Source organism: Cebidichthys violaceus, unplaced genomic scaffold (assembly GCF_023349555.1).
Source record: "Cebidichthys violaceus isolate CVI_PGR_0920_01 unplaced genomic scaffold, fCebVio1.0.p SCAF_29, whole genome shotgun sequence".
NCBI lineage: Eukaryota > Metazoa > Chordata > Actinopteri > Perciformes > Stichaeidae > Cebidichthys > Cebidichthys violaceus.
In genome coordinates, this window is record NW_027176472.1 from 2,238,490 (window position 1) to 2,251,851 (window position 13,362).

At 41.9% G+C, this 13,362-nt stretch overlaps 2 protein-coding genes across 2 annotated transcripts in view; both read left to right on the forward strand.

The window, feature by feature from the left end:
* The first annotated feature begins 662 nt into the window (after window positions 1-662).
* Window positions 663-11,571, forward strand: si:dkey-222f2.1 (intermediate filament protein ON3). The gene is made up of 11 exons (XM_068722055.1): window positions 663-977; window positions 3,440-3,648; window positions 4,222-4,282; window positions 4,508-4,603; window positions 5,233-5,397; window positions 6,122-6,247; window positions 7,491-7,634; window positions 9,097-9,173; window positions 9,778-9,824; window positions 10,350-10,475; window positions 11,108-11,571. Exons 1-10 carry the CDS (start codon window positions 663-665, stop codon window positions 10,454-10,456), a joined length of 1,347 nt encoding a protein of 448 aa, XP_068578156.1. The 3' UTR covers window positions 10,457-10,475; window positions 11,108-11,571.
* A 1,688-nt stretch (window positions 11,572-13,259) lies between these two features.
* LOC137880614 (CD276 antigen homolog) overlaps window positions 13,260-13,362 on the forward strand; it is an 8,314-nt gene continuing 8,211 nt past the window's right edge. The window contains exon 1 of the mRNA XM_068722056.1: window positions 13,260-13,362. This exon is cut by the window's right edge and continues 252 nt beyond it. The gene's annotated coding sequence lies outside the window, so the exon portion shown is untranslated.

Genomic DNA, 13,362 nt, shown 5'->3' on the forward strand with positions numbered 1-13,362 from the left:
CTGCTCAGGTACTCTGTTCACTACCTGTTCAGGTACTCTGTTCTCTACCTGTTCAGGTACTCTGTTCACTACCTGTTCAGGTACTCTGTTCTCTACCTGTTCAGGTACTCTGTTCACTACCTGTTCAGGTACTCTGTTCACTACCTGCTCAGGTACTCTGTTCACTACCTGCTCAGGTACTCTGTTCTGCCTGTTCAGGTACTCTGTTCTACTGATGTTAGTTTATAGATTAGACGTTTCACTCTGGAGGTCAAAACAATTATTTTTTCTCATTTTACAGCATAAACTCGTCATCCAGCACCTGTCTGTGTAAAAAGAACAGGTAGCTTAGTGACTTGTGTTCTAATAGTCAGGAACACTTGATATCTGACACCACATCTCTCCTACTGACTCCACCCTGGGGAGGTTTAAAAGGCCACGAGACACCTGAGACGCCTCCCTGTGGTCCGACTTCTTAGACTCACCTGGTTCACTTCATCACTGACTCAGCTGCTCTCTGCTCAGCCTCCTCTTCATCTTCTTATTAACCTGCATTTTATCGTAAACATCTTTTTTCTCTCGTTTCTCCAGCGTCTTCTTCTATCAACTGTCACTTTTCCAGTTATTCCACCACCTGCTTCTCTGCTTCCACACCTCCATCTTTCCTCTCGCTCTCCTCCACCATGAGCCTGAGTCGTACCAAGCGGATCAGCTCCAGTAACTCGGTCCGGAGCAGCAGCGGTGGGTCCAGGAGGCTGAGCGGCTTCGGTCCCGGTCAGGGGGCCTTCGGCGGCCTCTCGCTGAGCAGCAGCTCTCTGTACGCCGGCACCAACGGGCCCCACCACGGCCTGGGGGCCCCGCTGGCGTCCCTGTCCGTCAACAGGAGCCTGCTGGCCCCCCTCAACCTGGAGATCGACCCCAGTCTGTCCATGAGCCGGGCCCACGAGAAGGAGCAGATCAAGAGCCTCAACAACCGCTTCGCCACCTTCATAGACAAGGTAGAGACTCAGTCCACGAACCTAGAACCAGACACCGCTTTGTTTGAGTACACTGTACACAAATGTGTTTATTTATTATACTAAATATATTCAAACTAATACACAATGATGTATTATTATACATTAAACTATGTAATTAAAATGAGCTCCAGCTTTAAAGAGATGAACACATTAATGCATTAATTATGACGTAACATATACTTTCCCTTTTGCTATACTTTAAGTACATTTTTAATGCTGATACTTTTGTGCATTTATATTTTAATGCACAACATTAACAGTGTATTTTTACTCTGTGGTATTTGTACTTTCACTGCAGTAAAATATCTGAGTACTTCTTCCAGCTCTGCAGAAAATTGATCAGCAAATATTTCACAAAACAAACACAGACTCTCTGATTCTAGCCTCTAAAATTTGAGGATTTGCTGCTTTTCTATGTTGTATTATTGTCCATTAAATGCATCACATTGGGCTTATTATTCATATTTTCCATTATGTTCCGTACGTATATATACTGGGGAAGTAAACCTGAGTAGTCCTTTAGTCATGTAGGATCCTGAAGGACACACGTTTCCCACAGAAGCAGCTCAGTGATGAAGATGAAGAAGACATTGATATGGTCTCTACTTTCTCACGGAGTCGGTGACTCTCTCACAAAGGACCATTGTTGTCTTCTCACAGCAGCAGAGATCCTGCAGGCGTCCAGAGACACGATCCACAAAACCTCCTGCAGCTCCTCTGAGATCAGATTTACATGTTTTAAACATTCCACAGAGACGTCAAACAGTCATAATGATGTCGTATCGATCTGGAAGGTTCAGGATCTGTTTGTGATCGTTATGTTTCTGGTAAATGACAACTGGTTCTCAATTAAAGAAAAGTAAATAAATGATAAATAGAGCAGAAATATGCAGAATTTTAATCCACTTTAATGTGCAGCAGATAGGACTTTATTGAAACTCGAATGTTACATCAGCAGAACAGATAAAGAAATGTTTGAAGTCAATAAAAGACGAGATAATATATCTGATAAACATAAGATATACATTACACTTTATGAGTAAATTGTGCAAATATTTGTGTAAATAAATCAAGTTGCGCAACATGAGTAAAATATTTACAATAATCTTAAAGAATATAGTGTTATATGTAACACATGTGTTGTAATAATACAATGAATACATGTCAAATTAAATTAAAAGCAGCATCTTCTTCTTCTACTCCTTCTACTCCTACTTCAGCTTCTTCTTCTTCTTCTACCCCTTATTCTTCTTCAGCTCCTTCTTCTTCTTCTTCTACTCCTTCAGCTCCTTCTTCTTCTTCTTCTTCTACTCCTTCTTCTTCTTCTTCTTCTTCTTCTTCTACTCCTTCTTCTTCTACTACTCCTTCTTCTACTCCTTCTTCTTCTACTCCTTCTACTTCAGCTTCTTCTTCTTCTACTCCTTCTTCTTCTCCTTCTTCTTCTTCTCTTCCGAGCTGCTAAAAGCAAACACACCCTGATCCCTTTAAAGATCTTCTCCCCGTCCTCATTACTCCCCGTTATCTGCTACAGTTTGAATCTCAATGAGAGCCAATGACCTGCTGGTGAAACGTGATTATTGATCCCGGCTGCAGTGGAAAAGAAGCTGATCAGTTACAGCTCCAAAAAGAAGAGCCGAGTGTCTGATGGAGCCATTTAAACCTGAGCTGTGTGCTGAGCTGTAACCTGATGAACCGGGTCAGACTCAGAGGGAGCTCGTTGTTCTGTGAATAGAGAGGAGCTTTGTGAGGGAGGAACAATGGGGGGAGGGTACGATTCCTCAGGCAGGAAACAGGAGCCCTGCAGATACAGACAGGTGATGATGAGGATGAGGATGATGATGAGATCGAGCTGGAACGATGCCGCCTCTTTTCCTTCTCTACAACTCATGTTTTAATTTAGACCTTGAGACATGAAGGAATAATTGTTCAGTGTTGTGTCGGCGTGGACCGGAGGAGCCGGGGATCGAACCGTCGACCCTCTGATCCGCTCTGTGTCTGTTTATTTTCACAACTGACACTTGAAATGATGAAGGCAAGATAGTGAATCAAACTTTAAATGATTAGTTAATCACAACTCACTGGACCAGAGTTAAAGATGACTTCAACCAACAAAACACCTAAACAGTAAATATTCAATTTGCACTTTAACAATTTATGAATTATCAAAAATGTTGTTTTTGTGTCATTTTTCCATCAACAAATTGATTAATTCATTTCAAACCAGAAACCTGGAACTCCTCGTGAAGCCTGTTCAGCCCATAAGCATGCAGAAACAAAAGAGGGTATTAATACAAGTAGAAACATCCTTCAGGACTCCTTTATACTACATGAAGAAGTACTATGAAGACATGAAACACAGAGGCTCATGAGACGACATGCAGAGCAGATACGTGATGAATAATTATTATGTTTGTCTTTGTTGTTCCTCCTCCGCGGTTCAGGTCCGCTTCCTGGAGCAGCAGAACAAGATGCTGGAGACCAAGCTGGACCTGCTGCAGGGTCAGGGTGTGGGCCGGTCCAACGTGGAGCCCCTGTTCGAGGCCTACTTGGCGGGTCTGCGCCGCCAGATGGACCTGGTCAACAACGACAAGACCAAGCTGGACGGGGAGCTGAGGAACATGCAGGGCCTGGTGGAGGACTACAAACACAAGTAGGTGGAGTCAGGAGGACTACAAACACAAGTAGGTGGAGTCAGGAGGAGGACTACAAACACAAGTAGGTGGAGTCAAGAGGAGGACTACAAACACAAGAAGGTGGAGTCAGGAGGAGGACTACAAACACAAGTAGGTGGAGTCAGGAGGAGGACTACAAACACAAGAAGGTGGAGTCAGGAGGAGGGCTACAAACACAAGTAGGTGGAGTCAGGAGGAGGGCTACAAACACAAGTAGGTGGAGTCAAGAGGAGGACTACAAACACAAGTAGGTGGAGTCAGGAGGAGGACTACAAACACAAGTAGGTGGAGTCAAGAGGAGGACTACAAACACAAGAAGGTGGAGTCAGGAGGAGGGCTACAAACACAAGTAGGTGGAGTCAGGAGGACTACAAACACAAGTAGGTGGAGTCAGGAGGAGGGCTACAAACACAAGTAGGTGGAGTCAGGAAGAGGACTACAAACACAAGTAGCTGGAGTCAGGAGGACTACAAACACATGTAGGTGGAGTCAGGAGGAGGTCTGGGAGATCCTCTTAGACCAGGATCACTTTATCTGAGTCTCTGTTACAGATATGAGGACGAGATCAACAAGAGAAACAACCTGGAGAACGACTTTGTGATCCTAAAGAAGGTCAGCACACACACATACACACACACACACACACACACACACACACAAGTGCCACCATCAGGTCAACATGATAATAACTTTGGTTTATCACCAAACACCTGCAGAACTAAAGAGATTCCCATCGGCCTCGCTCTGTTCACTGATGACACGTTAGCATGCTAACACAAAGATGCTAATAATTATGCTGTCTGTCTGTCCTCTGTCTGTCTGTCTCCGTGTGTTCAGGACGTGGACTCGGCCTACCTGGTGAAGGCCGACCTGGAGGATAAAGTCGGAGGTCTGACTGACGAAATCAACTTCCTGCGTAACGTCTACGAGGAGGTACCAAAATGTCCTAGTTTATCTTTCTGTATTTCTTTATTTGGAGATATTTTGGATATACGTGTAAAGTTATACTTTTACTATTTACCAGCATGTTGTAATTTAGTTCATCTATTTACTCCTTTGTGTTTGTTTCTGTATTTACAGACCGTATTCTTATGTGTTGTCATAAATATAATTATTATGTTTAATTTTCTTGTGTTTAATTTATTAAATGTGATTTTCTGTTACATAATTCACACAAGTTTTATGTATTTAATGTGTTTTCTAAATTGCAGCGTGTTGACCTACTTTAGTCAAACGTTGATAGTTCCAGGTTCTCAAATGTTTTATATCTTGTTTTAAATTGTAATAAACTAAACATCTTCTGATAAAACAAAACAAGACGTAACGTGAAAATGTTACTTTTTCAAATTTGACCAAGTTATTAATTGATCAATTAAGACGATAATGGGCAGAGTACTTTGTCAAACAACTGAACTGATATCATAAAGTTGTATTCAACATTTCTTTATAACTGTAAAGAAAGAATCAAAAATCAATCTCCAATCTGCCCAGAGAGGCAAACAAGCGTATTAAATGTGAATAGATGCTCAGAGTATTATTTATTCTGTATTCTGTGTCTCCAGGAGCTGCGTGAGCTGCAGGCTGGCATCAAGGACACGTCGGTGGTGGTGCAGATGGACAACAGTCGCAGCCTGAACATGGAGACGATCGTGGCCGAAGTCAAAGCTCAGTACGAGGAGATCGCGGCCCGAAGCCGAGAGGAGGCCGAGGCCTGGTACAAGAGCAAGGTGAGGACGAGGAGACGAGGAGGCGAGGAGACGAGCATGAGTGTCCTTCATGATCCGTTATATTACAGCCTAACACTGGAGACACATTATACTTTCAACCTGCTGACCCAACATCTCCCAACAAAGAGAAGATACGGTGTCATTCGAGAGTGAAATCCAAAACGGTTCCAAACAGACACATGAGGACATTTAAGAAGATCAGTGATGGAGGAAGTATTCAGATCCTCCACTGAAGGAAAAGTACTCATACCACACTTTAAAAATGTAGTAAGGGTATAGAGTATTATAAATAAGATGTACTTAAAGTATCATAAATAAAAGTGTGTTATGTTGTATTATTAGTGATTCATAAGCAGCACTGTTGGTAAGTTTCACCGTCTTTTATAAACTGATTATGTTTTATTTGTAAAAACTTAATCTGAAAAGTAACTGGTAACTCAGTGTTAATTAAATGTGTAAAAAGTACAATATTTCCGTCTGAAATGTGGTGGAGTAAAAGTATAAAGTGTGGGAAATACTCTAGTAAAGTACCTCAAATTAGTACTTAAATACAGTAGTTGAGTACTTGAAAACTCACTTATGTTTTCACACTTAAAGGATCAGTTCACCCTCAAAAACACACGTTTCCTCACGTGCTTGTGGTGATTCTCATGAAAAACTATAACTGTTTGAAGATGATGAAGTCGTCCCATATCATCTAACGTCAAGCTTCCTCTGTCTGCAGTTCGACCAGATGTCGGTGCAGGCGAGTCTGTACGGAGACGAGCTCCGCGTGGTGAAGGGAGAAGTCGCCGAGGTCAACCGGCTGATCAGCCGTCTGCAGAGCGAGATCGAGTCTGTCAAAGCACAGGTACGTCTACAGGAAACACTCACAGATCAGTCCGTCAAAACACAGGTACGTCTACAGGAAACACTCACAGATCAGTCCGTCAAAACACAGGTACGTCTACAGGAAACACTCACAGATCAGTCCGTCAAAACAGAGGTACGTCTACAGGAAACACTCACTGATCAGTCTGTCAAAACAGAGGTACGTCTACAGGAAACACTCACAGATCAGTCCGTCAAAACAGAGGTACGTCTACAGGAAACACTCACTGATCAGTCCGTCAAAACAGAGGTACGTCTACAGGAAACACTCACTGATCAGTCCGTCAAAACAGAGGTACGTCTACAGGAAACACTCACTGATCAGTCCGTCAAAACAGAGGTACGTCTACAGGAAACACTCACAGATCAGTCCGTCAAAACAGAGGTACGTCTACAGGAAACACTCACTGATCAGTCTGTCAAAACAGAGGTACGTCTACAGGAAACACTCACTGATCAGTCCGTCAAAACAGAGGTACGTCTACAGGAAACACTCACTGATCAGTCCGTCAAAACAGAGGTACGTCTACAGGAAACACTCACTGATCAGTCTGTCAAAACAGAGGTACGTCTACAGGAAACACTCACTGATCAGTCCGTCAAAGCACAGGTACGTCTACAGGAAATACTCACAGATCAGTCCGTCAAAACACAGGTACGTCTACAGGAAACACTCACAGATCAGTCCGTCAAAGCACAGGTACGTCTACAGGAAACACTCACAGATCAGTCCGTCAAAACACAGGTACGTCTACAGGAAACACTCACTGATCAGTCCGTCAAAGCACAGGTACGTCTACAGGAAACACTCACAGATCAGTCCGTCAAAACACAGGTACGTCTACAGGAAACACTCACTGATCAGTCCGTCAAAACACAGGTACGTCTACAGGAAACACTCACTGATCAGTCCGTCAAAGCAAAGGTACGTCTACAGGAAACACTCACTGATCAGTCCGTCAAAGCACAGGTACGTCTACAGGAAATACTCACAGATCAGTCCGTCAAAACACAGGTACGTCTACAGGAAACACTCACTGATCAGTCCGTCAAAGCACAGGTACGTCTACAGGAAACACTCACTGATCAGTCCGTCAAAGCACAGGTACGTCTACAGGAAACACTCACTGATCAGTTTAGATCAACTTAGAACGATTTAGACAATTTAAGATCAACTTAGATCATTTTGGATCCAGTATGGATGATTTGTTGTCCCCCCACAGCGTGGTTGTCTGGAGAACCAGCTGGCTGAGTCCGAGGAACGTGGAGAACTGGCTGTGAAAGAGGCCAAAGCTCGAACCAGAGACCTGGAGGACGCTCTGCAGAGAGCCAAACAAGACATGGCCCGACAGCTCAGAGAGTACCAGGTGAGAGGGGGGGGGGGGGGGGGGGGGGGGTTAAAGCTGAATTCTCTCTAGTGTCCATCAGGGGACGTCTCTTCTGGTCATCGGTTTGTACTTATACACCCGTAGGTCCCCCATTTGGACGCAGAGTACATCAAAACTTAGAGAGTTTTGTGTTAAAAGTAACTGGCAGAGAACCCACGAAGAACGAATATAATGATGTTATAGTTCTGCAGAAACCTCAGCGTCCTGGGAACAACATGAACTAGGTCACTTCTACATGAGACAAACACATCTCCCATCAGCCAAGCAAACAAATAACAAAATATCATAAATCATACTCGATATGACTGGGACAGACCGGAGAAAACGGCTGCTACACTCCGTTAGCAACGTGCTACCTACGAACATGCAGCACAAAAAGCACGAGCGCCTGACGGAGATTACGGACATAGTTTCCATTTCTCTCCCCGGTAAACCATCGCAGAGATATTCAGCTTCGAACACAAAAAGTCACACAGCTTTCATCGAATATTGTACTTACTTTTGGTCGAATCTCAGCGAAAAAATGGAATATCTCCGTACTTCCAATGCATGTTTGTCCAGCTGCTGGTGCTCCGTGTGAATCCGTTCGATTCGTGTCTCTCCGACACTCCTCGGATTCTTGGGAGGGTTGGAAGCTCAGCAAATCAGATTTCAGAGCTGGACCTTTTTGAGCTTTATTGGCTAATAGTGCTGTCAATCATCTAGCTTTCAATTCCAGGCAATTCTATTGGCTCCTACGGTTCGAAGGATGTCTCAATGGTGAAAATCGGAGAAGGGGGGGCTGAGATACAGCCCTGAACAGAGAGTCTGAAGCAGGATTTGACCTTAAACTAAATAACTAAAAAGGGCATAGAAAGAGCTTAAAACACTCAAAAAAGGTCCAATCTTCGGTCTATTGATTCAATGAACATCATGAGTGATACATAGAAGTGATATAGAGTGTTTTTGAATTTAAAAAATACTTTTTTATTCAAATATTGGAATATTTGATCAGTTTTCTAATTTGAAATGCTCTATATTTCATAAATGTTTCACTGTATCTATGTATAGCTGTGTATATAGAGCCTATATCAGTTGTTCTAAGAGCCCAGCATATTAAAAGTCTTGGATACCCATACTTTCCAAAAAACAATACCCTAAAAGTGCTGTTTTTCAAGATCGAGCTTTTGAGTTTTCCAAGTTCTGCTGTGTTCCATCCTTATCTTATGTGAACCAGTAACATGTATTCTGATAGTTCCATGATTTTTCTCATCTCAAAAATATATAAAAACATGTTTTTATTTTTTTTATTTTTTTATTTTTTTATTTTTTTTTATACAATTAATTAGGTATTTCTTATCTTTATTCGAGCTGAGGCCTGCAAATAGGCCTCGTTTTTAAAAGGTTAAAGAAGACGATCAGTTCCAGATGCAACTTTTAAAGTTTTCTTCTTCACCTGCAGGACCTGATGAACCTGAAACTGGCTCTGGACATCGAGATCGCCACCTACAGGAAGCTGCTGGAGGGAGAGGAGGACAGGTGAGAGGAGGAGAGAGGAGGAGGAAGAGGAGGGAGAGGAAGAGAGAGGAGGGAGAGGAGGGAGAGGAGGACAGGTGAGAGGAGGAGAGAGGAGGAGGAAGAGGAGGGAGAGGAAGAGAGAGGAGGGAGAGGAGGACAGGTGAGAGGAGAGAGGAGGAGGGAGAGGAGGGAGAGGAAGAGAGAGGAGGGAGAGGAGGACAGGTAAGAGGAGGAGAGAGGAGGAGGAAGAGGAGGGAGAGGAAGAGAGAGGAGGGAGAGGAGGGAGAGGAGGACAGGTGAGAGGAGGAGAGAAGAGGAGGAAGAGGAGGGAGAGGAGGGAGAGGAGGTGAGAGGAGGACAGGTGAGAGGAGGAGAGAGGACAGGTGAGAGGAGGAGAGAGGAGAGAGAGGAGTACAGGTGAGAGGAGGAGAGAGGAGGAAGAAGAGGACAGGTGAGAGGAGGCGAGAGGAGGAAGAGGAGGACAGGTGAGAGGAGGAAAGAGGAGAGGGAGGAGGAAGAGAAGGACAGGTGAGAGGAGGAAGAGGTGGGAGAGGAGGAAGATCAGTCTCCTTCAATACAAAACATCAACACAAACTCTCTTCTTCTTCTTCTTCTTCTTCTTCAGAATCGGACATCAGTCCATTCTCAACATCCAGACCGTCTCCAACTACAGTAAGTAACCAACGAGGAAGAAGAAGACCTCTGAACTCCTTCTTTAAACGGTGAAATGTCTCTCTGAAGAGACTAGAGTTCAGATATTTGTCTTTAGGGTTTATATTCAACTGTATGTCTTTCCCACAGAAATAGAATAGAATAGAACAGACATGAACTGTTTTCTGCCAACTAGCCAGCTGTCCGCTATGTAGCTAAGTAGCTATGTAGCTAGGTAGCTATGTAGCTAAGTAGCTATGTAGCTAGGTAGCTATGTAGCTAGATAACGTTAGCTTGTCCTTTACTGGAAATATCAAGCTAGCTAACTAGCCAGCTGGTTAACTCCACCATGCTTTAATGCTACTCTGATGAATATGTTTGTTTTCTATTTCCTGTCTCTCTCTCTCTCTCTCTCTCTCTCTCTCTCTCTCTCTCTCTCTCTCTCTCTCTCTCTCTCTGTCTCTGTTTCTCTCTCTCTCTCTCTCTCTCTCTCTCTCTCTCTCTCTCTCTCTCTCTCTCTCTCTCTCTCTCTCTCTCTCTCTCCAGGTACTAAAAGTACTAATGGTTACCACATCATCAGCAGCTCTCCTGTTCCAAAGCTGCTGATAAAGACGACTGAGACCAGAGACAGCTCCAGATACAGCTCTCACTGAGAGGATGGACTCACTACAAGTACTCAAGTACTCTAGTACTCTAGTACAGATGTGTGGTACTTTCATGCTGCTTTATACCTTTCCTGCACTAGATCTCAGAGGCAAATATTGTACTTCTTACTGAACTAAATGTATCTGATAAATCATATGAAAATATACAAGAAATCAATCAATTAGTCTGATTAAGTGGCAGTTATTGTCCTAATGTTTATGTATTAGTCCTAATGTTTATGTATTAGTCCTAATGTTTATGTATTAGTCATAATGTTAATGTATTAGTCATATTAGCCTATTTTTACAAACCAAACAATCGTTGATTAATATAAAATAATCATTAGTTAATAGTTCAACCAACTACATCAGTAAAATCCTGCTTTTACATAAATGAATGAGTAATACTAATCTAATGATAGAATATATAATGGTAGAACAATGAAATTTAAATATACTGACATACTTTTACTAAAGGAACATTTTAGTGTAGCAGAGTATTTTTACTGTGTGGTATTAGTACTTTTACTTTTATTTACTGTAGAATAACGGAGAAATAAAATCTTCGAAATACATAAACTTAAGTAGAAATAGATCTGAAAATTATTTCTGATGTAATTCACACTTTATGCAGATTGTAATGTGTTTACCGTCGTCCAGAGGTCACCAGCAGGTCTCAAGTCTTTGCATTCAAGTCCCGAGTCAAGATAGGCAAGTCCTGAGTCAAGCCCCAAGTCCAGTCAGACAAGTCAAATTCAAGTCCCAAGTCAGTACAATCAAGTCCCACGTCATTAAAGACAAGTCTGAGTCAAGTCCCAAGTCAGGACAATCAACTCCCAAGTCATGAAAGATAAGTCCTGAGTCAAGTCCCAAGTCAAATTCAAGTCCCAAGTCAGTACAATCAAGTCCCAAGTCATTAAAGACAAGTCTGAGTCAAGTCCCAAGTCAAGACAATCAAGTCCCAAGTCATGAAAAACAAGTCCCAACTTTTGAGCCAAAAGGCTCAAGTCCAAGTGAAGTCACAAGTCATTGGTGTTAAAGTCCAAGTTTAGTTGCAAGTCTTTTTTGATTTTGTCAAGTTGATTCTAAATCAAATTTATGACTTGAGTCTGACTCGAGTCCAAGTCGCGTGACTTGAGTCCAAGTCACATGACTCAAGTCTAAGTCTCATGACTCGAGTCCAAGTCACGTGACTCGAGTCCACCCCTCTGCTGTCGTCTGTCGTGTGTGACTCAGACTTTAGTTGTAATCAGCTGCATCACGTCTTTAACCCTCTGACGTCTGTAATGTGTTCTATGCTCAGTTAATCTGTAGTGAGATTATTAAAACATTAAAATATCATAGTGTTGAAGATCATTTTGGGGAATGTTAGAGGAGCATTTGATATCCAACGCAGAGTTTTGTTTCTTTAACTAAGACTGTGTCTGTTTGTATTCAGTGTTTTACTCTGAATAGAAACTCGTTATCAGATAAACTAGAAGTGTTCATCATGTCATACAGATGTGCTCGTTGGCTTTAAGTCTCTTTATTACTTTTCTGCTGCTTTCATGAATAAAACGAAGATAAACAAAAAGGCTTTCATGTGATCTTTTGTGTTCTGTTTCTTTAAAACGTTTTACAGAAGAGTATAATAGACAAAACACTTGCTCATGTAGATTTAAAAATTATGAAATATACGATTCATATGTTAATTTAATAATACCAGTAGCGGCTGGTCAATAGAGGGCGCCCCCCCCCCCCCCCCCTTGAGCCACAAAAAATAAATAATAAAAATAATAATTATAACAAATTGTCAATATTTGTGTTTTTGAAATATAGAATGCACCCAGTAATATGTGTAAAATATGATATCTGCACTAAATATCCGCTTTTCCTGCTCGTCCTCTCCGCCTGTCTGCATGTCTCAGCAGCGCCCCCAGGAGGCGGGTCTATGAAGCTGTTTAGCCAATTGCTGATTAAAGATATGAATGTATGACATACAATTTAGCCAATCAGCGTCCTCAAAAACATTCAGCGTGGGGCGAAAAATGTTTCTCTATCGGTGGTACAGCAGAAAGGTTTGGCTAGCTGGATGCAGTCATGCTGATGCCTTATTCTGCTTTTTAAAACATATATATATATTCATACCATTATTCATAATTACACTTCATGTTTACTTCTCCTGATCTTTACCTCCCTATTGGTTTCCCCAACAAATGGGCATGTTCTATTATATTTTATATATATACATATATATAAAATATATGTAAATATATGTGTGTGTGTGTGTGTGTGTGTGTGTGTGTTTATATTATACAGAATATTATATGATATATCTTATTATATTATACTGAATTCCCTGTGAGGATGACAAAAATAAGATGTCCTGACGTGTTTGTCAAAGTGTTATTTACTTGGGTTTTTTCCTGTTGGAATAAATGTTAAATATTTAACTGTGAAGTAGTAATGCGTGTTTGATACCTTAATGTGTTTGCATTAAATCATTCTGGGATGTTTGATGAAGTTGATTGGATACGAAGACCACAGGTAGACCACAGGTGTAACAAACAATCCGATGGCTTCCTGTGTATTCAGTGAAGACGGCTGAAAACCATGGAAGCCCATTTCTATGGGGTCAGATCAGTCTCAATAATTGCAAATGCTCACAGAAAGACTCACAAATGCACGCAGAACGATTCACAAATATCGTCTGTTGTGTGATTCACACTGCAGCAGAAGGTGGCGGTAATGCTCAAACAAGATGGATGACAACCGACATAAAACCAGTAGAACAACAACAACAACAAGGGGAAACAGGAGACGAAGAAGAAGAAGTTAACTTTTGGTTTCGAAAAGAACTTCTCGGTCTAAAGTTCTAGTTACTGGTGTTGAATACTATCGTCTGTTTAAACGTTTATAACTGTTCAATAGTTACT

Coding starts and splice junctions, on each gene's coding strand:
- si:dkey-222f2.1 (XM_068722055.1), top strand. CDS start 663: ATGAGCCTGAGTCGTACCAAGCGGATCAGCTCCAGTAACTCGGTCCGG. Junction 4,283..4,507: donor ACTTTGTGATCCTAAAGAAG/GTCAGCACACAC, acceptor CCGTGTGTTCAG/GACGTGGACTCGGCCTACCT. Junction 9,174..9,777: donor CTGGAGGGAGAGGAGGACAG/GTGAGAGGAGGA, acceptor CTTCTTCTTCAG/AATCGGACATCAGTCCATTC.